Source organism: Crocodylus porosus, unplaced genomic scaffold (genome assembly GCF_001723895.1).
Source record: "Crocodylus porosus isolate Cpor-Errol unplaced genomic scaffold, CroPor_comp1, whole genome shotgun sequence".
Lineage (NCBI taxonomy): Eukaryota > Metazoa > Chordata > Crocodylia > Crocodylidae > Crocodylus > Crocodylus porosus.
The window spans coordinates 61,461,432-61,486,359 of NW_017728886.1; the positions used below are offsets into that span (position 1 = coordinate 61,461,432).

Here is a 24,928-nt window from a genome sequence, read left to right on the forward strand (position 1 = left end):
TATTTTCAGAGACACACTTCTGCTTTGTTTGGGAATCCAAAAGAAAAAAAATGACCAAACCCCTCCCAAAAATCACTTTAAAATGGCAATTTCTTTCTTAAAAAATAGATTTTAAAACCTTTTGTATCTTTGTATTTTCTATTAAATTCCATTGGCTAGCTGGTAAGAGTAAAAAGAAACATTTTTATTTAAATATATGGGATAGGGAGCTGTTGGTTCTAAGTGCACACTGGAATACTTTTCTAATACCCTTGTCATGGTAGGAACTGCCTTTTCTCCATCCTTCCATACTTTTTTGCTTTTTATGAACACCAGTTGTTTTATGTTACAATGTTATGAAAAGTGAATACACGTTGTTTGTGCTGCCATAAAGCATGGCAGGGTCACTTGAGTGGACGGACAGTCTAAAAACCTGTAGTTCTACATATATTGTTCTACATATAGAACAAATGTACCAGAATGCTTCACCCTTTGACCATTTTATTCACTACCCTTTAAATGTTCACTAATTTTCTAGTGTTCTGCAAGTATCATTTGGGTGCCTCAAACCAGACAGTCAATACTGATGCAAATTTTTTGCCTAACCATTTTCTTTTTAAACACTTTTCAAATTTCCTACTTTGCATATTATATTTACATATTACTTGCAGTCAGTGGCATCTGATTCATCCTCAATTATTGTACCCAGGTTGAGTGTGACAGCTTCACTTGTCCTTGCTTAAACTTCTGATTAAACTTCTGATCTTGCCTGATTTGCAAGACTACTCCAATGCTTTAAGGACATTGCCTACTGCATTCAATCTCAGTAATAGGATGGCATTCTGTTCTTTCCTGGTCATCTAGGTTACTGTATTTTGGCTGTCTACACTGCATTTTTGCCCATTATGTACTCAGAGGATTTCTAATCCTAGGAACATACATAGGCCTGCATAGCTCTGCAGACTGGTTTTAGTGTATTGCAGGATATTTTTGGTTCCAGTGAGATCATGAAGTGTAGCAGAGCAACCATCTTTTTATTGCATCTTCAGGGACACTGACTGAATGTTTTTCAAGCATAACAGCAGTGGGAAATAGAAAATAAACATTATATGGAATAGTGCCGCCTACTGACAAGAGTATATACTATGGGTGTGTGAAACGGGCCTTCAGATTCAAATTCAGAATCGGGGACAGTGATTTGATTCATTGATTTGGATCACTGTCCCTGATTCGGATTCAGCCAAATTCGAATCCTGAAGATTCGATGCTGATTCAGAGAATCAGTGATTCGGCCATAAACACAACCTTAAATGTTTTTTCTACATACCTTGAGGTACCAGGCCCAGCTTGTGAATGCTGCAATGGTGGGGTGGATGGAGCATCCCACAGGAGCACGGGGGAGCCCCCTACAGGCTCGGCAGTGAACCTGGAAGTGGACCAGAAGTACTTCTGGTCCACTGCTGGGTCCAACGCCAAGCACACGGGGGGGCCCCCTGTTTCCTCCTGGCTTGGCGATCAAGTGCGGGGGGACCCTGGGTACCCCCCCAGACCCAGGAGGCACCAGTCACTGAGCACACTCCCCGGCAGACCCTGAAGTGGATCAGAAGTGCTTCTGGCCCACTTCTGGGTCTGCTGCTGAGCGCGCTGGGGAGCCCCCCATTCTCCTGTGGGATGCTCCATCTGCCCTACCATCTCAGCATTCACGAGCCGCCTGGTACCTTAAGGTATGTAGAAAAAACATTTAAAGCTGTGTTATGTCCAAATCGTTGAATCTCTCTAAATCAATTCAGAGGGTTCTGATTTGATTTGGAGAGATTAAAAGGTCTCCTGATTCGATTCAGATTTGGAGATTTGGCCACTGAACTGGACCAAATCTCCACCAAATTGAATCAGGGACTGAAGCTTCGCACAGCCCTAGTATATACCACATAAAACATAACACTGGCACCAGCAAAAGGAAAGAAACATCCTATCTTTCTCCCTAAGCAGTTGAATGTCTAAGGCACTTACCTGGGAAATTGGAGATCTGAGTTCCGGGCCCCTTTCACCCAGAGGAGGTTTGAACATGGATCTCTCTGACTTCCACAGCAAGCAGGCTAGCCACCACAGTGTGATGTCAGCCACTATTCACTCCCCTCTTCAGCATTTCTTTCAAGCTGGCCTTTAGGTAGCCATGAGAGGGAGGTATGTGGGGCTGTGTTACTCAGCCGCTCTCTGGGAGAACAAAAGGGACGCTTGTTTTCTGTACCCAAGGCTAAGTCTAATAGTCACAGCAGTTTTTGGCTGACTGTTTTCAGGTGTCTAAGGCCATGCAGATCCACATGGGATGCACTTACATGCTGTGGCTGCTACTATGCCTGCCCAGTGTGTTCCACTTCATAGTCACACATCCATGCACGTGGGACTATGTGCCAGAGAACAGAATTCCTCTGGGCACATAAATGCCAAAAATGCCCTGCAGATGACCAAAAAATGGACTTTTAGATGACTAGGAAATCATTGAATGCCACCCTTAGTGTTTTTGCTGCATTCTAGGTTTTTCTGTCATGATTTTTTACTACAGTCTCGTTTTTGTATGAAAGTATTCCTTTTATTTAATTAGCCATGACATGAAACACTTGTGAGTACCAATGGTATGCACAGAATTGTACAGAATATAAAGGAAGGCAGCCTCAACTCCGAGAAGGCTCCAGCCGAAGAAATTATTCTAGCTCTTTTTTCTTTTCTTACTTTTCTAGTATTGGGTCAGGCAATAAAACTCCTGAAAGATTTAGAGAGAAAGAAGGAATGAAACCAGGAGTTTCAGTCCTAAAATGCACAAGAGCCAAAATACAAAAGTTAATGGGTTCTGTGAGGCTTTCAAGGACCTGTTGGTCCTTGTACTTATGCAGAAATCACAGAGGTTCTTCAAACATGTGTTCAGGAAATAGAGGTGGTATTTACACAATTAGAATTTCTAAAGGTAAGATTTATAACTAATTAAACCCTTAAGCAGTTTGACCCACTATATATATTGCAGTAGCTGCTTTGTGGTGATTTTATTCCACTAAAACAGCTGAGAGGTACAGTACTAGAAGGAAATTTTGGGGGAGTTACACCACAAATTAGCTAGCGTAGGGATCTACCTACTTCCTGCTGAAACAAGGGAAAAATTGATTTTTAACTACAATCTTGTTTTTGAGCAGCCCGCATCTTTTTCACAGCAGCTTTCCCCCTTCCCCCCGCCACTGCTGATTGGCCAAGGGGCCAAAACCATGGCATAATAGCACAGAAAGCTTGTGAAAACAATTCATTGCTGTGTTAATCAAGTAAATCTACATTGAAAGATTGGATGCAAATAAATATATGTGCAGTATGAATTGAAACTAATATTAACTTAACTTTATTTATGGACATTCTACAGCAAGTTTGGGAATCAGTTTTAGGAAATGAATGTTTAATCACAAGAGATATTGGTAGAACCTGAATGTGTGAAAATATTAAATACGTTTGTGAGCATGGGTGAAAAAAGAAAGAAGTTAAAAGTGCTCAGCATGCTTGGGTGATTGGAAGTGATTACCATTTTTATGGATAAAATTAATCAAGCATTAACTCTATTGTTCAATACATCTAAATGTCAAATGTTGCACAGTTACCCTTTTCCTAAAACCCAAGGATTTTGGAAGCAGTATTGACCAACATCAAACTAAATAATGCTAACCTTGATAGAAAGAATTCATGGATTCATAGATTGTGAGGCTGGAAAGGACCTCAGAAGATCATAGAGTCCATCCCTCTGCACCAGGCAGGAAAGACAGCTGGGGTCAGGTGACCCCAGCAAGGTGACTGTCCAGTCTCCTCTTGAAGATTTCCAAGCACCACCTCTGAAGATTGCTTATTCTACAGTCTGGACACTGCAACTGTGAAGAAGTTTTTCCTAATGTTGAGCCTGAAACTGTCTTCTAGGTGTTTGTGGTCATTACTCCTGGTTTTCCCCAAGGGTCCACTGGTGAACAGTTAATTGCCGAGCCCTTGATTTTTTTCCCCTGATGTAGGGGTAAGCTGCTACCAAATCCTCTCTCAGCCTTCTCTTTTTCAGGTTGAAGAATCCCAGGTCCGTCAGCCTTTTCTCATGGCTTGCTGCGCAAGTCTCTGATTATACAAGTGGACCTTCTCCGGACTGTCTCAATCTTTACCACTTCCTTGTTAAAGTGTGGCACCCAGAACTGGACACAGTACTTCAGCTGTAGTCTCACCAATGCTGAGTAGAGCAGAAGAATCACTTCCTTGGTTTTGCTGGAGATGCATCAATTGATGCATGCCAGAGAATTATTTGCCTTGAAGTCTATAGCATCACACTGCTGGCTCATAGTCATACTGTGGTCTATTATTATCCCCCAGGTTCCTTTTGTTAGTGGTGCTGGTCAGTTTGGCACTATCAGGGCTGTAGGTGTGTAGGGGGTTGTTCATCCCCAGGTAGAGCACTTTACATTTCTCAATGTTAAACTTCATCTGGTTCCGACTTGCCCAACTTGCTACCCTGTATAGATCTGCCTGTATTTGTAGCCTATCTTCAGGCGTGATCACGCTGCCCCATAACTTGGTGTTGCCCACAAACTTGGCCAGTGAGCTTTTCACTTCCAGATCCAAATCATTGATAAAGATGTTGAAAAGTACTGGACCAAGCACTGACCCCTGTGGGGCACTGCTGGCCTCTTCTTTCCAGGATGACACCAATCCATTCATTGAGACTCTCTGGGTCCTACCCTGCAGCCAGCTTCATACCCACCTGACTGTCTTGCAGTTAAGCCCACAATCCTCCAACTTTCTCATGAGAACATCATGGGATACCAGATCAAAGACTTTTTGGAAGTCAAAGTATACAATGTCAACCTCTTTTCTCTTATCCAGGTGGCGAGTTATCTGATCATAAAAGGAAATGAGGTTGGTAAGTCCAGACCTGTCCATGATGAAGCCATGCTGGCTGCCATTCAGAATCCTATCTTCTGCAAGCCTATTGCACATAGACTCCTTAATGACTTTTCCCAGGATTTTCCCTGGGATAGAAGTTAGGCTAATTGGCCTATAGTTACTCGGGTCCTCCCTCTTCCCCTTCTTGAAGATGGGCACAACATTGGCTCTCTTCCAGTCCTCAGGGACCTCTCTGGAGCACCACAAATTTTGGAAGAGTTTTGCCAGAGCCTCTGCGATAACTTGGGCCAGCTCCTTCAGCACCCTCAGATGGAGTTCATTTGGTCCTGCTGTCATATGTCTAATTTCTTTAATTGATCACACACCAGTTTTATGGCAATAGTAGGAAGGCAGTCATTCCTGCCCTGCTTATTTTGTATCCTGTCTAATGTGATTTTTCCCTTAGTCTGGTGAAATACTGAAGCAAAATAGTCATTCAGGAGTTCAGTTTTCTCCTGAGTGGCAGTTATCAGCTGTCCTGAGTTATTGAGCACTAGCCCCACACTCCCATTTGTTTTCCTCACGTTCCCTACATACCTAAAGAAGGACTGCTTGTTGTTCTTGATTCTCATTGCTAATTTAAGTTCAGTCATCACCCTAGCCTTTCTAATTTGTTCCCTACAAGTGTCTGCAGTTATTGTATAGTTCTCCTTGGGGCCTGTCCCAAGCTTCCGTTGTTTGTACACCTCTTTCTTTTTCTTAGGAGGACCGTGATTTCCCTGTTTATCCAAGAGGGCTTCCCAGCCCTTCTGGTACCTTTCCTCCGTATAGGAATGGACTTCTTTTGTACTTCAAGGATAGTGTCCTTAAGGAACAACCACTCTTCATGCACTCCTTTTACCTTTCGTTTCTGGTCCCACAGTAGTATCCCTACTAGTGACCTGAGCTTGATGAAATTTGCATTTTTGGAGTCCAAAACTTCAACCCTCCATCTGATTTGTCTGCCTTGTGCCAGACACTGAACATAATGGTTTCATGGTCTCTGTCACCCAGGCTACCCTCTGTATTTAAGTTGGTCACCAGGTTGTCTTCCGGACCAATTCATCATGTTACTTGTTAAATTCTAACATGCAGCATCTACCACCAGTTGCAGCTGATATTCTCTGTCTCTGCAGTGTGAACACTTGTCCATAAATTGAGATTGCACTCTCTGTACCCACTGAATTGGTTGGAGTGGTAAGGCAGTGCCTTGCCAGGTGATAGAGATGTAGAAACTGGTCAGAAACAGACTTCCAAAATACAGGCACAGGCATCTGGCATTCTTTGACAAAGAAGTCAAAGAATACAGAGTCACATAAAGAGTATGTTCATTGTCATGCTCTTTTTCCATCCCAGGATTGGTTTCAATAGTTGAGGGTCGCAACCCAGAACAGGCATCTGGTTGGGGTCCAAAATGTGAACAACACCAAAAAAGGAGGCAGCCAGTTGTTTAAACCATGGTGGATATGATGGATCATATCTGTAGTACTGATTCAACTTTGCAGCTGTTGCCTGGAACAGTTCTTGTCTCCACTGGTTTTCACATTGACAGTTTGAAAGCTATAGTGAGGCCATGTCTTTGACACAACATATCAAATCCTTCAGCTTGTTGTGTGCTTGGTGGATCAAAGCCTGATGGGTTTCAAACCGCATTAGGAGCTCCATGAACTGGATTGAATTTTCAACCAAACATTACTTCAGTGTGATCCCTTTTTAAGAGGTTGCATAATCTAAGCATGCACTGTGTGTAAGGTGTGATTTCCACTCCAGCTCCTCACTCACAAAATACTGGTAGTACCTCATATTCTTGATGTGGCAACAAACCGCCTTAAGCCATGAATTCCACCTTGTAAGCACTGGCTCTGGTAGAAGTGGCACAGCCGCATGCATGAATGCCACATGCCCCCAGAGCACAGCGAGCTACCACAGGTGCCGGCAGTGCTGTTAGCAGTGGAAGTGTGGCAGCAGTAAGTGGTGAGCTCCCCCAAGCAGTCATGGTGCTGTCGGTGGAGAGGGGGTGGGATTGACAAGTGGTGACTGGCAGTCAGCAACCAAACACAGATGCTGCCGGCAGCGTCAGCAGTGGCCAGCGGCAATCGAGGATCTCTTGTAGATGCCACCGGCAGTGTCAGAGGCGAGGGGAGGGTGGGGGTGGCAAGTATTTTGCAGGGGGTGTACGTGCACCTCCTAGGCATTGCCAAAGGTTGCATGTAGATTCCCACTTTGACTGCCGACAGATTCCTTGCACCAGAGCTTATGGCCTGGACAATGTTTGAAGGGTTTTTTGAAGGAGGAGACGAGGCTATCCATGTGCACCTGATGTCTCTCACTAAAGACAGAATGTATGCATTGCAGGTGACATGAATTGCATTGGGCCGCATTCCTTGCAGCACATCAGAAAAAGCACATATACATGGCATTGTGAGACAGAAATGGTGAGATCTTGTTGAATTCTAAGCCATAGTTTATAACAGCTCTCAATATGGTTTGAACTGTGATAGAAAAATTGACAGACCAGAGGAGAACTGGTTCTGCTTGAAAAACAGGCAGGTCATGGTCTGTCCAGCTCCCAGGCATAACTAAAAAGTGCAGGACATAGTTTTCTTGATAATCTGAGGCTTCATCTGCTATAGTCAGGATAGTTTTATATTCTGCCAATGCAGCTCTTGTAGATTGTACCTGAGAAGAAATCACTGCCAGTAGGTAGTCTTGGCAAAGCTTGTCCACACATGGGAAACATCCACCATTTGGCATGTTTGTTTTCAAGTACTCCCTTAATTTAGGGTTGTCAATTTTCTGCAAAGGGACTTTTGCAGTCATGAATGCAACTAGCTCAAATGCTGCCTCTCTTCTTGTCACCTGCTTTCAGTGGCCCTTTTAAACATCAAGGACATGGTTGCTTGTCTGTTGCTCTGTCCTTCAACCCCTGCAGCAGCCTTTTGCTTCACATGCAATTCAGACTCTAAATGATAAACAATGGTGGTTTTCCTTGCCACATCCAGAGGCACACTACACAATGAACAGAACACTTTGCCACCATCTCCATGCAAGGTTCCTGCAGAGTACTGCCTTACACGATCCATAGCTGAAATGTTCTTAGCTTTATGGGAGTTTCTTTCACTCATTATCTTTAGAAAGTATTGTCTGTCTGAAAACATTGCCTCTGGCTGTGAAATATGGCACCATAATCCTCTCACTTCCCTGACTGGTGCCTTTACTGAGCCTATGTCACTGGCTCAGTCTCTCACTAGCTATCTTGGTAAAACCACATGCTCTGAATGAAGGAATTACCATGTTTTCCTTAGTGCTCTGGCAAGTGTTTTTTCCCTTGGTGATTCCATGCCAAAACTGTGGGGATCACCATTTTTGCAGGGCTCGTGGAAACCCGTTTTGTTTGTTTGTTTGTTTTTGTTTATTGGTTGTTTTTCTTTTTGCAGTTCCTGTGAAAAATGCAAAATTGTGAATAGGGTAGATCCCTAACTGTAAGTGTTTATTCACATCTTATCTATCTCTTTCCTCAGTTCTTGTCCTTCAGTACTTAAGCAGTCATTACTATTATTTAGAAAACAAACAAACAAACAAACAAAATCTCCCATGCATCTGAGGAAGAGAAGTAGCTCTTGTTGTTCAGCTTACTACCATATGGCACAGTGAAGAGCTGTGTTACTTCTGTGAAGTATTGTACTCCTGGTTGCTTTTGATTAAGCTCACTTGACATCACTTCACATTTTGACTATTGCAACCCGCTTCTCATTGCAGCAGACTTATCTGCTCAAACTTCCAACTCTAAAATTTACCTTCCAATAAACTTTCCTTTTTGAGCTCTTCTTCTGGCATTCTCTCCCCCTTTTAACTTACAAGCTTTTTTTTATCTTTAAGACATTTGACAACTTAACCTTACCTTGTCTAGCTGCTAGTATCTTACTTCAGTGTTGGCAATCATTTTCTCTTTGCCAACATTCCCAGCTGTTATCATTCACCAATCACTTTCTCTCTCAGACCTTTGAGCTTTTCCTACACTGCCTCTTATATATAAGGAAAAAAACTCCCTGATATAAGATATATGATACATGCACATAATATGTGTGGCCACTACCTTCATATACCTACATTAAGGCCACCATTACCATAATGCCTTTAAAACCTTTAAATGGTCATGGCCAGGCAGGTTATGAAGTCTGTCTTGCCCTTTCTTTCTTTCTTTCTTTCTTTTTCCCCCCTGTTCCTTATTCTTAGTAACTCCCTTCCTCTTACTAAGTCCCTCATTCCTGTCATTCCCTCATTCCTGTCATATCTCTTTTAAATATCACTCTTTTAAAAAATAATAATAAAAGAGAAGCAAAAACCGCAGAAAAATATTATTAAAAAAGCCATGCCAATTCTTCTTCATATTAATTTTGTTACATATTTCCATTGTCTACCCTTCATCTGTTTTGTGTCTTTTAGATTGTATGTACTCTGTGGCAAGAATTGTCTCTTATCTATGTTTACGCAGTGCCCAGCTCAGTGAGGTCCCAGTCCTGATTGAGACCTTTGGGCATTACCACAATATAAATGTCTACTACTGATAATAATAATCTACCCTCATCACGCAGATGTCTGAATTGTCAGAGGAATACAAACAAGGATCTTTACTATATTAGAAAACATCCACTATCTTTAGGTGCCAGTTTTCTTTTCCCCAGAATTTGGTTCAGCTCTGTGCTTAACTTGGCTAAACAAAGCTCGAGTTTCTTAGAGAGTTCTGCACTTTAGTGATACTGGAATCATAACATTGTTAAATCTAGGGTATTGCATGTTCAGGTTTGGCTTATGGAATTATGCAGGGGATTCGAAAGGAGTGTTTGGTGCATTCTTTTTTATCCTGTGAAGCATAAGCAAATATGCTAAAATTGGATAGTCACACTTTTTTAAAGCTCTAGGTTTTAGAGGCTGTTTCTAAAGTACTAAGCAGTAACTAGGCAAGTGGACTACTATAATAAAATCAATGCATTTCAGTAATAGTACTGTAGGTCAAGTGGTTGCAGTCCTCCGCAGAACTGAATTAGTCCCTACCTCAGTACTCCTCTCTCAGGTACAATTTCTGGTGCAAAACTATTTCCCTTCCTCCTGTATCTGGCAATTTTATCTTTGTAGTTCCTGCTGCACGTTCAAATGCTGAAGCACAGTGGTAGCACTCTAGATGGTTTAGGATGTTTCAGTCTGAAGTCAACAAAGCATGTATGTGGTTACTGGCCAACACAGAAAAATGGTCCAGATGGGATTTTCAGCATAGCAAGCAGCTTATTTTATATCAGACAGACAGATGTTTGTTGATCCATATACTGGGGACACTTCATTCACCATTTAAAGCAGTGATTCTCAACCAGGATGGCGGCGGGAGCAGGGAGGGTTGCCACAAGATCTTTTGAAGGGTAATGCAGGAAGCATGAGGAGATAAATTAAGTATTATGAGATAAGCAGATAAAAGCAGGCTTTCCCTGCCTGGCTGCTCCTACGCCCCCCCCCCCCCTTGCTGCATAAAGGTAAATGGTGTAATAAATTTGTTTTTGAAATGGGGTGACACTCAGTTCAAATGTTGTGGAATTTAATGAGGTTGCCTTGAGTCTACAAAGGTTGAGAACCACTGATCTAAAAGTCTTCTTTAACCAGTATTTCTGAATCCTGATCTTGGTCATATTAAAACCAGTGGAGGCTTTCCACTGGCTTTAGTTGGAGCAGGATGAGCCCCTTTCAGGTAATAATCCATCTCTGGTTGGTTTTCTCTAGCTAGAATTTTCAGAATCATTAGGGGCTGCTGTTACCGTGAAGTCAAATAGAGCTTTGACCATCTCTGAAAATGAAGCTGAATTTTGTTCTCAGTGGCCACATCTACATGTGCACTTAACTGCAAAGTAGACTAATTAGCCTAGGAGTAAAGTGTCACCATCTACACATGCGATGCTATTAGGCCACAGTAAATTAATTAAAACTATGATAAGATATCTTACAGCTGGGTAATTAACTGTGATTTAAATGCAATAAATTCTACCCAGTCTCCAGCCAGCAGGGGACTAGACTCCTGCCAGTTGCCTAGCCACACAGCTCCACACTTTCAGCACCCTTGTGCCCCAGCCAGCCTCTCTGCTGCCCTCTGCCTCCACCTGGAGCCCAGGGCTGACCCACCATGCTCCCAGCCCTGGTGTAAACTGTTTCACCCCAGCTCAAATTGCTGCTGTCCTGGGTGCATGTGTAGATGCTGTGCCCAGAAGTAGTATATTGTGGCTCAAACTGCTCCAGAGTTTATTGCTTTGAATTAATTGCACCTGTATATACACCCAGCATAGAGCAGTTCCGTGGTTCTAGGCTTTTTTCCCAGCAAACTTATTTACTTGTATACTAAGGGCCTAAAACCCTTGAGCCAGCAGTACTGACTGACAAGCCATCAGGTTCTTCATCATCTTCAGCATTTTATCAGAAGCAGGAAGAGAAGAGGGGAATGGAGCACAAAGGGAACTTGCATCATAAAAAGAATCATAATTTTTGTTTCATTGATTTTATTTGATTCTGGAAGCTATAAACTGGCAACCAGAAAGATCATGGTGCCAATACCAGACAAATTCAGTATTTCAGGCAATTTCAATCTTGAGGGTTCTCCATAATTCTCAGTGAGTTGTGTATGTGTTTTAATCCTGACCTGTTTTCAGTGTGGAAAGAATAGCAGTATCTGGTCAATGTCAAGCTTTCCTAATATAGAAATGAGTCTGATGTGTCTTCATTATGTAGAACTTTTATGACTGAGAAGAAGCGTGGAGGCTTTTGAGGAGTAGCCCTAAAGCAACAAATCTGTATGATGGTACTGTAGACCTGGGAGAGCTCTCACTCAGGAAGGAGTTAGCATGAGCTTTAGCAGGGAAAGCAACCTGAAAATACTGGGGAGGGGGGTTTCAATTTAAACAAGTAACAACATGTAAAGCATATGCAGACCCACAAAGCCAAGCAACATAAAAGGTGAGACTGGGGAGAGCAAGGTAGCTTATTTGCCATTTTAATAAATACAAATAATTCCCTTTGCTTTAGTCCCATATTCCCAGACTCATTAAATCAATTTCAGAAACATTTTTGGCTCTGGAACATATAAGCAAAATTCAAACTGTGTAGTCCCCTGAGGATCACTTGCACAAATTGCATAGGTCAGGCCAAAATAAGTTTCTGTCAAACAGCCTAACACCTAAGGTTATTACAAAACTGGTGAGTTGTACAAAAGGCCTGTATATTGGACTGTCACAGAGTGTCTGAGTAGGAGGGGTGTGAGCTGTTGTCACGGTACTTGTTTTAGTTTGGTCACACTGAAAATCAACCAACATGTTATTGAATAAGAGTCTTCTGTGACTCCATAACGTTCACATACAGCTGCCGATCTTAGGGATAGGAAAGGCCTTTAAGGATTTTTGCAGTCCGTCCTTCTGCTAGATCTGGATTGCCCTCTAGAGTACATAAATTCAGTTCTCTGTCCAGTAAGATAGCTTCCCTCACTCCTACAGGTTAAGAATTCCAAATAAAGATCAACTTTCTCAGCTTCTCTTTCCTCATCTTTCTCAAAGAGCTCCCCCACCCCCATAACCCTGCCACTGCCCATGCAGCACATGGTCTAGCCAGTTCCTGCTCTCTGCCTGTACCTGGGGAGAGCCAGGAGCTGAGCAGTGCTGGGACCAGGGGGGAGATGCCAGGACCTGGGAAAGGAGACACAAGGGGGAAGAAGTGCTAAGGACCAGTGCTGCTTCTCTGTGCATCTCCCCTGGTCCTGGAGCTGCTTCCCTCTCCCCATGGCTCCTCCCCATTCCTGGCACTGCTTACCCCCATGCTTGGGCATGGGCTATTACCTCAAGCTGGTGCTGCTAAGCCATGCTGCAATCCCACACACCGCATGGCTTGGAGCTGTTTCCCACAGCTGGACAGCTGCCCCCAGCTTCCTGGAGCCCAGGCCTGACCCCCTTGCCTCTGGCCAGGTTGGGGCTGGAACCCAGAGGATCCTGGGGCTCCCTGGGGCTGCTGCAGGGGGAGTAGATCAGGGCAGGGGGGCAGGAGCAGCTCTGGACTGAACTGCACCCATTGAGAACAAATTTGCTCCCAACAGGGACACATGAGTAGACGTGTGCCTGGGAGTGCTTAATTGCATGTGTAGATGCCCAGTGAGGCAGGGGAAGCTTCATTAGGCACTGAAGAAAATTCATACATTAAATAAGACAAGCACTACTTATCTTTCTGCTCTCTCACAAGTTGTACAAATACAGCCTATGGCTACATACAAGCTTTACAGTTAGATTGATCTAAATTTGGTTAGGTCAATCTAAATGCCCAGGCATGCAGGGGTGTTCATGGGGTTTAAAGCACCCTAAAAAGCATGTGCTCAATCTAAAGGTAGTTCACCTGAAGAGATGAACTAAGTTTAGATCAACCTTTGTTTACCCACTCTAAAAATGGGTTAACCTGGTCTAGTAAATGCCTATACACATTCGCAGCACAGCTCCACACATAAGAAAACCCAGGCACTTGCCCCAGCCCCGAGTTGTGCTATTCCTGCCCTCCCCAACTCTACCTGGGTTATTTTTAGTGCTCGCCTCTACCTCTGGACTGGGCAACCCCCACCCATGCCCCCATGGACCCATTTCCCCACCTCATACAGACCAACGAGCCCCCCCTGCATTCATCTGCATTTGCCATTCCTGGTTTAGGTTTGGCTGGCTTAAAGTAAACAAATACCTATTCATACCCTATCGGAGATCTGGTGGCTGCCTGTGGACCCTTTATTAAAGCAGAGCATGCCTCTACTAGGTTTGAATAACATCTTTGATATTTATATGCTTCAAATATCTGTAGACTCTTCTTATCCCCTAACCCCATAAAGATTGCTTACTAAACTACCAATCAGTCTCATCAACTAACTATTTGCATCCTTTTCTGATTGTTCTTTCCAATAGTATTATCAGTATTTATTTGTCAGTGATTTAAATGCAATATTGCAAGTGCCTAGTGGTTTGTGAATCTCTCTCTGCCATCCATAATTGCCCTGGCCTTATTTATTGTCCACTGGATGCCTGTTTTTTCTGTTTTTCCTGTTTTTTTTTTAAATTAACACTACATTTTCATTTCAGAAAACTTCAAGCAACTCAAAACTTTGCTGTGTGACCTTTTAGACATAGTTGAAAAGCTTAATTAATTTTCCTAAAACTCATAATATATGATCTGCACTGTTTGATTTTTTCTATTTGTTGTCTACGTATTTTTAAATGATTATTTTGAGTGTCCAGATATTTTTTTCTTCAAGTGCATTATTAAAGAGTAGGCCAACCTATTTTTGAATCCATTTGTTTCTTCAGCCTTCTCATCTGTTAATGGGTCTACTTTCTCTCTAGGCTTTTATCCCCCCAGATCTAGTTGTAAAAACCCTTCTAAATCCCTTTAACTCCTTTTGCCAGCATTAAGTCATTCTACCATTTTTACATTCCTTAAAAGTCATTTAATCTGACTCTCTGTAACTTATTAGGTTTTCTTCTAACTTTTGCCATTTCGCTTGCTGTGAGTGGCAGAATGGCATGTAAATTAGGACTATAGCTTTAGAAATTTTTTGTTTGTGTGTATGACAGTTAAAAATGTTCACTACAAAATAACTTGCAGCTGACAAGATTTCTACATTTATTTAGCATGTTAGTTGGCTGTGATGATCTACTTTACACTCAGACAACTGTGATAGTTAAACTTACAACAGTGCATTGAGCATAGAACCTTAGTATGATGCTTCTCAGGAAATAAACCTGTATTTATTACAAAGCACAAAAAAAAGAAAAGAAACCAGATTGCTTTTTTTATTGTTACTTTAATACTTGCTCATATACAGATTTTTGGTCAGTGGTACACATTATGTTTCTTTGTTCTACGTAGTTGTCCTTAGTTGTTTGTGATAATATAATACATTGATTTAGTCTCCATAGGCAGTGACAGCATTTTCTCCTTTTCTCCTAGGCCTGTCCCAGGTTCTCTGTCTTCACTACTGCACCTACATAACAGACAAAGACAGCCTATGCCTGCCTCTATGCCTGGAACCCTGCCCAATCCCACCATGCCCGGATCTTCTGCAGTACTAATGCCAGTAAGTTATATTAGTTTTAATACTATATGAGGCATTATCAGAGGAAAATAATCTATTGAATTATAAAAGGTGAAAATGTAGTGACTCAAAAGAGTGAATTCAGATTTTTATCTAATTTTGAGCTTAAACTTAAATAAACTGATTCAAATGAAGAGCTACTCTCCCGAGTTTAAAGTAAAATTGGTGTAACTCCATTAACCTCAGTTTATGTGAGACTAGATCCAGACCCTTTTTGTGCTTAGGTTTTCTGGCCCTGATAGTGATCTAACTTACTTCATTTACATCAAGAGTATTTCCACTGAGCACAGTGGAGTTACATAAGTATTAAGTCAGAATCAGTCACTTACTAGAAAAATTATTGCAATGTGATCTTTCGTGCTGGGAGGTGGTCAATGTGAAGAATTGAGATTCACTCTTTTTCACTAAATTACTCATTTTCACTAAATTAAAACCCAGACCTGAAGGATTGTTGCTCACCATCAGTTTCCACTGACTTATTGGAAGATGGGAACTTCCAGTACTTCATTAGTACTTCGTATAGTACTTTGTTACGTGCTGCTTTTCACAGTATTGCATTTACCTGCATATTCTCAATGAAAGAAATTACTGTATTCATTAGAATATAAGACAAGGTTTTTGCTGCCAATCAGCATAGGGAAAAAAGCCCCTTGTTAATGTTTATATTGTCCCTAAAATGAAATATGTCTCTCCACCTCTTTGAAAGAAAAGGTGCTATTTGATCTGCTTCTAAGGCTGGCACAGGTGTTTCCCTGAGGATAAGCATCTGCAGCACAATATATGCCCCTGGTACTTGTCCCTGGGAAACGCCCAGACACATGTGCTCTGGCACGTGGCATGTTGCCCCAGGTGGGTTGGAGCGGCTGGTCTACTGATATCAATAAAACACCCATGTTGCAAAATAGCACCGTGGGGAACACCTGCATGTGTGGCATGTGTAATGTGCGGCACCACAGACAGGTCTGTGGTGCTGCATACTGTACATCCACGATCATCTGGAAGCACCCTAGTGGTAGAAGAAGAGAACTATGGGTTTGATTTACCCAGATTGGGCCTCTGTCCATAATGGGTGTCTTTGTAAACTGAAACTTAGCCAGAGCATACCAAGAAATGGTCTCTGCTACACAGCTTTCCTTGTCTGAGTCCCAAATAGAATGGATATCCATTTTCAGTACCAATTTGACCCCAAATCAGGGATTTCAAATGGTTCCCTCTTCATCCACAGGTGTGAATCTGGATCATCAGCTAAATAATAAAGCACCTATGGCATATCTCTTCAGGAAAAACATTATCATGAAACACTTTTAATCAGTAATTTTTTAATAATTTCTAGTTATCTTCTAAATTTGTTAAGGTGCCATTAGGAAAGGAAAGTTCATAAAAGGAAACTTCTAAAGGGTCGCTAGGGCTTGTTGTTTTACTTTGCTGCAAGAATCATGCTCTAAAGCTTCACCAAAGAGACCTGGGGCATATAGGAAACACTCCTAACTTGAGCAGTCTCAGTAAGAAAAAAAAAATAAAAATCCCAAACTAATTTTCCATGCACTCTAGATCATGCATTTGTATTTATGTTTGAAACAAGCTCAGTTCAGCTACAGTGACAGCAGAAGCCACAATTTTATACAGCAGTGCTTTTAGAACCACTTAACTCAGAGTGTTGTTATACTAAAGGGGGAAAAATCATTACAAAAAGCTCAAACCTGGGTGGCTGATATGTTTGTTTTGTAGAAAGTCTTTTTTTAACTGACTCAGATTTTGCAGGATGGATTCTGACAAGACACACACAGGCAATTCACAAAACAGTTTGTTTTAGTGAAGACTCAAAGAAATAAAGCTGTGTCCATTTAAAGAGAAACTGAACATATGTTCATGATAATGTCTTTAGGCTTTTTTGTGTTAATTCCTCTCTTTCTTCTTCTCTTTGAAGATGGAGCGACAGATGTCAATGAACTCCAATATAATGGGGATGCAAGGTCCAAACCTCAATAATCCATGTGCTTCACCCCAAGTCCCTCCAATGCATTCAGAAGCCAAAATGGTAAGGAGAAATAATTGTGAAATCTGTTTTTATGCTTTTTTTTTACCAAGTGGTAGCCAGGCATTGCTTACCTCATTCTTAATCATGCGTCATGAGATTTTACCCTGCTGCTGTAAATTGGGACTCAGATACATATGTCAATTAAGCTCACGCACTTTGAGATGTCACCAGTCTCCAATGACTCTGGGGGAAATGAAATTGAATTTTAAAAGAGCAGGTTTAAGAGTAGGTAATGGGAATTTTGGTGCAGATTAGTGGAATGTCAGCAGTGGTCTGGCTTGTTCTGTGATGATAGCTGCAAATGGTAACTGGGGTTAAAAAAAGTTGTAGGTAAACAATTGCTGGAATAAAAGGTGCCTGGGAGGAGTGTGCACAGGATCTGATTTTTTCCAGATGGCACATGCCATGTGGAGCTGATGTCAAAGAACAGTTGGAAGCACAGACTGAACAATGCTTGGAAAACCAGGACTTTTTTTTTTTTTTGAGTGCAGCACAGTTAGTGCAGTTGACAAAATTTCATAGTTTTAACAAAAAATTAATTTCAATTGTAAACGAAAGAGGAACTTTTATGAAGTTATTTGTGAGATCAAACTTCGCTATACTAGGCAGAGGATCTGTGTGTGTAAACAATAGCTCACATCAAAAGTGAATATATAATCCCCACACGTTACACACAGTCATAGAACGTACAGATCTAATATGGTTATGTTCATCAGCGTAGTTTTGCATTATAACTGAAATGTGATTGAGTTGTGTGATGGCAATTGCAAATGCACAGTCACAGTCTTTTAGGTTAAATTTGTGAGTTTTCTGTTCAAAATACCTTAATATCGATTCTTCTTTCACCTTGGTGTAAACCTGGAGTGATCTCAGTGAAGTCAGTGGAATTATACCAGTGCATTCCTTAAAAGTCATTTAATCTGACTTTCTGTAACTTATTAGATTTCCTTGTAAGTAAAAGGAAAATGTAACTTATTAGGTTTCTCTTTTAAGTAAGAGGAAAATCTGCCCTGCAAAATGCAATGTGTGTTATGCCATCACATGCTTCTATTTTCTTGCTTATACAGCTGATACCGGGCCTATTTTTAAAACTGTCATCCATCCCAAGGGAAAGGAAAATGTTTGCTTGTCAACAGACACAACATATGCTACAAACACTGTCTGTACATTATAAAGCCAGAAAATACGTAAGGTTATTCTTTTTTCCTAGACCTGATAGGTCACACTTTTCCCTCACTACTAGTTTGGATTAGGCTGTTAACCTACGCTTTGTTAACACTCTGTCTAAAACCACACTCTGTTAGCATGCAGCCAGTTGGCCAGGAGAGCAGATGTAGCCAAAAATGTTGGCTACATCAGCCAAGCAAAATCTGTGGTCAAGAGGTCTCTCTCTCTGCTGTGCCACACAGCAACAGTGACATGCCAGATGGCAACAGCATCTGCAGCAGAGCTTGTTAATTCTTTTTGGAATGGGCAAATGTTTTTATAAGCCAAGTAATGCCAAGCCAAACCAAATACTCCTTGGCTGAATAAATCCAAATTTGGCATCCACTTGGGAGAACTAATGGTTCTGCAGTGTTCATCTCTCCCAAACTCCCCCACCCTGTCGGTTTTTTTTACTGGAACTGTTAGGTTACTTAAAAAGAAAAATAAATTATGGGTATACGTGGTGCAAATTCTGCCCTTTAATATCTACACTTGAAAGCAAATTAGTTTTTAATATGGATAAGGTTTTTTTGTCCTTGACTCTGATATATAAAGGTATTGCTCTTTCAGACTAAAGTTGATATTGGTTTCAAGGGCTAGGAACAGATGTTATATTTATCCCTGGATAAGTTGTGCCTCTGTTTATCCCAGAAAAATATCCCAGTATTGGTAAATCCACACATCACCCTTCTAATCAGGGTTTATTGAGCAGCTGAATGCCATGCTGCTTTTGTGCCTTTGATTCAATTATGCTGTCCTGGGATAACTGTACAGATGTACTTTGCTATATCCTGGGATAAACTTTGTAACTGTTACTATCTTTTGTCTGGGAAACATTTTTAGTATTTATGCCAGGATAATGGACATGGTTTTAAGGATTACATCAATTTTATCCTGGGATCTGTTTGCAGCTAGAATGTACAAACCCCCTGAAGAGAAGCTACACAGATATTAGCCTAGAATAGAGACACCATTTATAGTTCTCAAGCCTTCCTTTTTTAAAAAATGTGTGTTTGTAAATATTGTACATTATGCTTTATAGTAGATTTGTATTAAAAGCTGTATATAATTAATCCATGATTAAATGTCCATATAGGATAACAACCCCTTTCATTAACACAAAAATGAAGAAGACTGAGGAAGTATACATAAAGAAAATATTCCTTGAAACTAAGTTAATTGATTTAAAATCTGCATCATCTTTTTTATTGTTACACTGTCTGTTAGTAAACATCACAATTTTCCCCTTATGCAAAGTCTTAGTTGTATGAAGTGTTGAGCAAGTTGAAATCAGTGGAAAATGAGGGCATGAAACTGATTCCTTCATTAGGAATGAGTTTCAGATGTTTGCAAAACCTATTAATGCTATTATCAATGATACCCATCTCTGCATATGTGTTGTTTAGCTGGCTGTGCACTGTGAGGTATATACATGTCAGGCACTACACAAAAGTCAAACACGCAGCTTTTGGTAACCAGAGAAGTCCTAGAGACTTTTGGCCTGATCCATTTGCCTCTGAAGTCAATGGCAGGAGGATTACTATTCTTTCTGAACCGACAGGAATGTTTACTTCTTTCAATAGTGCCATGTAGATCCCACTGTAGGCATCTCTTTAGAGCAAGCCAAATCTTTGCTTGACTTCATGCCCATGGCTTCAGTGGATACTGCAAAAAGGATTTGGCCCTTACTATAGTTGTAAATATCCAATGACCTTCCTTGCTCCTGTAAAATAAATGCTAATAAATAATTTGTCTGTGCATTGCACATACGCAGGCTTTTCAGCAGAAAAGGCAAAACTTCCTAAAAACTTCATCCTAGTGACTAGTTCAAAATCATTGTTTGAAAGCATGGGGAACAAATGCATATTTTTAAAATAGTTTTATCTTTCTGCAGTTTGTAGAAGCAAAACTTTGTGACCAAAGTTATTAGCTTTAAAAAAAAATCTGTAGGTTAAACTATATTGATTGAATATTAAACTACTGTAGCTGATTTGTTAGAATTGATTTAATGTAGTACAACAATTTGCAATTTATGTTATGGTATGTCTTTCATTCAGCGTATCACATAATGCTCTAAAACTGCCATAGCTAATGAACAAATGAATCTCTAAATCAATATTGCTTTCTTGTTAGGTTCAGAGCCCTGAGATTTGAAGCCTTCATGCTCTCCCCCAGAAGCAAACAACATCAGCAAGCACTGATTTGATTAATACAACTAGATAATTAGAAGGAAAATATAACTAAAGATGTGTAAAAGAATGTCAAGCATATTAGCATAGTGTTGTATATGATAACATTTGATGGACTTTGAATGCTTGACCCTGCATTTGTAATCATATTGTTATCTGCTCACATATCACACTACAGCTAGGTGGACTTGCTACTTTAGAGACATTCATGTTCAAATATTTTCTTAGCTCCAGTCTGATGTGTTGTTAAGTAAACAGAGTAAGTTGAGTAAAGAAGACAGAGGATGCTATGCATGCAAGAAAAGCAATCAGTAAAAAAGTAAATTGAGTGGGTGAGAGAGAGGTTGTGGGGGAGGGTAATGAATGTAGCTGGTAAAGAATGGAAAGGTACCTGGGGAATCAAATGATAGGCAGGTTATAATGTGTCATAAATCCAATGTCTATATTTAGTCCATGACTTTTTGTATCCAGTAGGCTGATGAAATGAAGTTTGTAGGTTTGTCTGTGAAAGGTGTTTTGCAAATTCTCTTCGAGGATTAGAACTGAGAGATTGCAGAGAGAGAGTGGTTGGGTGGACAGAGCCCAGACCCTGGGAGCCATTCAAGGCAGCTCAGGTCTGCAACCTCTGAAATGAGGCCAGGGACCCAGTTCATGGGCCGGTGCATAGAGCCCAGACCCTGGGAGCTGCACAAGGCAGCTCAGGTCTGTATGGTGGCATGCTAGTACTACCATAGTAGTACTATGGTACTATTATGGTACTAAACTCAGTAGAACCTAATTCTTCTTAAACCCAGAGTGGCTCCAAAAATGGAATGGAGAAGACAGCTTGTTTAGTTGTAGAAAACTGAATATGTGCTGAGCATGTGATCTCACTTATACAGGTTTCCCTGACTTTATGCTATACACGTGTTCCTGGAAAATGGCACATAACTCAAATTTGCATAAGAGAACCCACTTTACAATGTTTACAATTTGTTACTTTACAATGTAACAAATAAGGATATGTTCCAAGACCTTGACTGTACTGATCCCCAGGCCCATTTCTACCACTTTTACAAGACAATTTTGGTACTCACCAAGAGCAGACAGTACACACAAGCACAGCTGCAGCTTCAGAAGTATGGGCACAAGCTGCCCTGAGAAGCAGTCATGAGCACTGCTGCCAAGCAGCTTCAAGGCTCACAGCCCCTGGGACGCTGGGCCGGGCTGCAGGGGCCGGTGCTGCAGCTCAGACCAGGCACCGCCACCCTGCTCAGCCCCCACAAATAATTTTTTCTTCCTCCACTTATGGTGTCACTCCCACAATGCACCACACAGAGCAACAGACTGCAGGCTTCCACCACACTGATCACATAAGAGTGCCTTTACATATAACAAGGCCCTAAATCTCTTCAGCCTCCGCAAGAGAAGGCTGAGAGGCAATGTTGCGGCTGCCTACAAATTCATTGGGGGGGGGGGGGCGCAAGAAATAGGAGGTGCTCTGTTTACCAGGGCACCCCTTGGAGTAACTAGGAACAATGGCCACAAACTGACGGAGAGCGGATTTAGGTTAGACATCAGGAAGAACTTCTTTACGGTAAGGGTTGCCATATGAAAGGCTTCCAAGGGAGGTGGTACCCTCCCCTATCTTGGGGTGTCTTTAAGAGGAGACTGGACATGCACTTGGCTGGGGTTGTCTGACCCTAGCGCACAGTCCTGCCCTGGGCAGGGGGTCAGACTCAATGACCTGCTGAGGTCCGTTTTTTCCCAAACGTCTATGAATTTTTCATATAAAAAAGGGTCATCACATAAGAGTGAATTCACATGTACAGAACCTGCATAAAGGGGGGAAACCTGTACCAAGCGAGTACAAATTGCCTTTCTTGTAGCTGCCATGAGTTGTAATGATTCCTAGCATTTTTTTTTTACTTTGTGTCACTTTATTCCCAGTGATCTTATCAGTATTATTTCACTAAAAGAACTTGGATTGTTATTAGGCTGCTTCCATTCATTCAGTTGGGTATTGTAATTGCCTCTCTCTGCCCCAATACCAACTAACTTCCTGCTTTCTTTTCTATCTTTCCACTACTGTTTGTTTTCTCATAGGATTTACTGTCTTCATAGATATGTTTCTCTTTCTCCATTTTCCTCCAGTGTCCACTCTGGTTTTGTAACCATAGCAACAAGTGAAATAAAACCCCAGTATTTGCTCTCTTGAGCTATCAGCAAACCAAACACAAGAGCTGCTGGATCTTGTTTTTTTAGGTTTTTGTTGGTTTGTTTTGGTTTGGGGGGGTTTTTTTGTTCTAAAGTTTGAAAGACTTCGATCGAATAGAGCTTTATCATAGAGTGTCACTAGTCTGGTTCTGAACTCTTCTGTTCGTGTAAACTTGCTTGTGAGAACCAGTGAAAATAAAAGCAACTCCTTATGGCAGCAAAGCCAGGAAAAATGGAAATTATAAAAAAAAGATGTGTTATGGGGAAGTAACACAACATTCCTCAAACAGATATATTTGAGGCTTTTGCTTGGAATTTGTACTGCTTTCGCTTTCCAAAATAATGGAAGTTGTTTTGCACTTTGGGTTGTCTGGCATTTGCTTGAGATGTACAATATGTCTAATCACAACATAAATCCTCTTAGAGGTGGGGGAGTACATTTAATGCATCAGCAGCTACAGGTTTTACCATGGAGGAAACTTATCAGGCTTATCAAGCACATTCTCTCCACAAAAAGCTATTCAAAAAATGTTTTTCTGCACAATGTACAGTTTGCAGGCATTTTCAAGACACAGTGAAGGTATTAGCTACTAATTATTTTTATAATCTTGATAATATTCTTCTTCAGTAAATACTATTGCAGTTTACAGTTGAAAAAATTGAGGAAGAGAAGTGACTTCCTAAAGGTCAAACCACTTGTCAGTGACAGCTGAGATGAGAATACATGAGTTTTTGACTTCTACCTCAGGGTTATTTCTGTTAAATCATCCCACTCCTCTTAGAGTTGAATTTACTTACAGTTACTATAACTAACCATACAAAAATCATGGATAGATCATACAAAATCTAGGAAACCGTTTACACCAATGGTGACCAACTATGGCATGCATGCCACAAGTGGCACTGGCAGCCTCTGTGTGTGGCACGCAGCAGGTCAGGGAACAGAAAGCAGAGCAGCAGATTGATTCCCTTCCCTTGCCCAGAGTCGTGTCTGGAGAAAGTGCAGGTGTGACACTCCTGCCAAGAGGTTGGTCCCCACTGTTTTAAACTTACTCTGGAAGTAGATGTCTATCTTCAGGTTTGTATTCAAAGTCAAAAGAAGGTTAAGATGTGAGTTAAATTAAAGGTAGTGGAATAACATGAACTACTTTCATGAGATTTTAGTACAAAATGACAGGATTTAAAGAGTTTAACTGATTTTTATGATGTCTCTGTCATTCCAAATGATGGAAGTCTTGAAAGACTGGGTTTCCTTGTGCTGCATATTCCTTTCTTTTTGTTTGATAGCTCATGAGATCACTGATTTTCAAATAGTTTTAACCAAAACCAAACCAGGACTGGAAAGCAATTCTGAAGAATTAATTGCAAAATTAAGCTGTTATGTTTGAAGAGACATTCATGTATTTGTATCTCTCATCTATTTGATTCTTTAAAATATGAACAGTAATATTTTTAGCAGTTATAGGGGGATACACTGTCTTCAAGATGTTAATTAGTAAAACATTTCTTATTCACATTTAGCTAGTTATCTAGGATGTAATTTTAAATAGCTTATAAAGCCTGGGACCCCTGCCCAGGAACTACTTGCTTATCTAACTTTATTTTGCTATACTTGCTGTTTTTACTAGCAAATTATTGGCCTATTAAATGTTTATCTGAGCTGTTAGTGTATGAAAGTTTATGAATAACCTTTTCAGCTGTGCACTGCAGACAGACTATAATGATACAGTTTAGTTAGTTATATCCTCTGTATTATGTATCCTAGTTTTACAACAGCTTATTTCATAGGGGTTATGAACTTCAATATAGGTTAACATAACTTCAATATGGGTTAAAGCATGGCTCAGAAGATTCCAGTCAACAGCTTCTCTCATCTTTATCAGGGATGTTTTATTAACATGCTGGGAAATAAAATCTTTATAGGTTACATGTCTGCTAATTACTTCAAGTAATTAGCTGATGACTTGTATTCCTTGCAGGTAGCTAAAATGTGTCTTAGTCAGTCAAAGTGGCAACATGCCTCTATAATTCTCATTATGAACAGTAAAGGATATGTCTAGTCTACTAAGAAGTGCTTACTGAATAGCCCTATGACACCTTTAGGAATAAAGGTTAATAAAGTCAGATTCTGTGTTTCCTCAGGCTTGTACATTTCTTTTATATATATCTATATATATATATATATATAGCTATATATAAAATACACACACACACACATGCATGCATACATACATACACACAGGC

At 40.8% G+C, this 24,928-nt stretch overlaps 1 protein-coding gene across 3 annotated transcripts in view; it reads left to right on the forward strand.

The window, feature by feature from the left end:
- The window catches only part of CREB5 (cAMP responsive element binding protein 5), a 356,099-nt gene that overhangs the window by 256,633 nt on the left and 74,538 nt on the right, over positions 1-24,928 (forward strand). For all 3 annotated transcript variants that reach the window (XM_019535356.1, XM_019535363.1, XM_019535372.1), the window contains 2 exons: positions 14,911-15,037; positions 16,983-17,093. In XM_019535356.1, the coding sequence (XP_019390901.1) occupies positions 14,911-15,037; positions 16,983-17,093 (238 nt within the window). The remainder of the gene's footprint in view (positions 1-14,910; positions 15,038-16,982; positions 17,094-24,928) is intronic.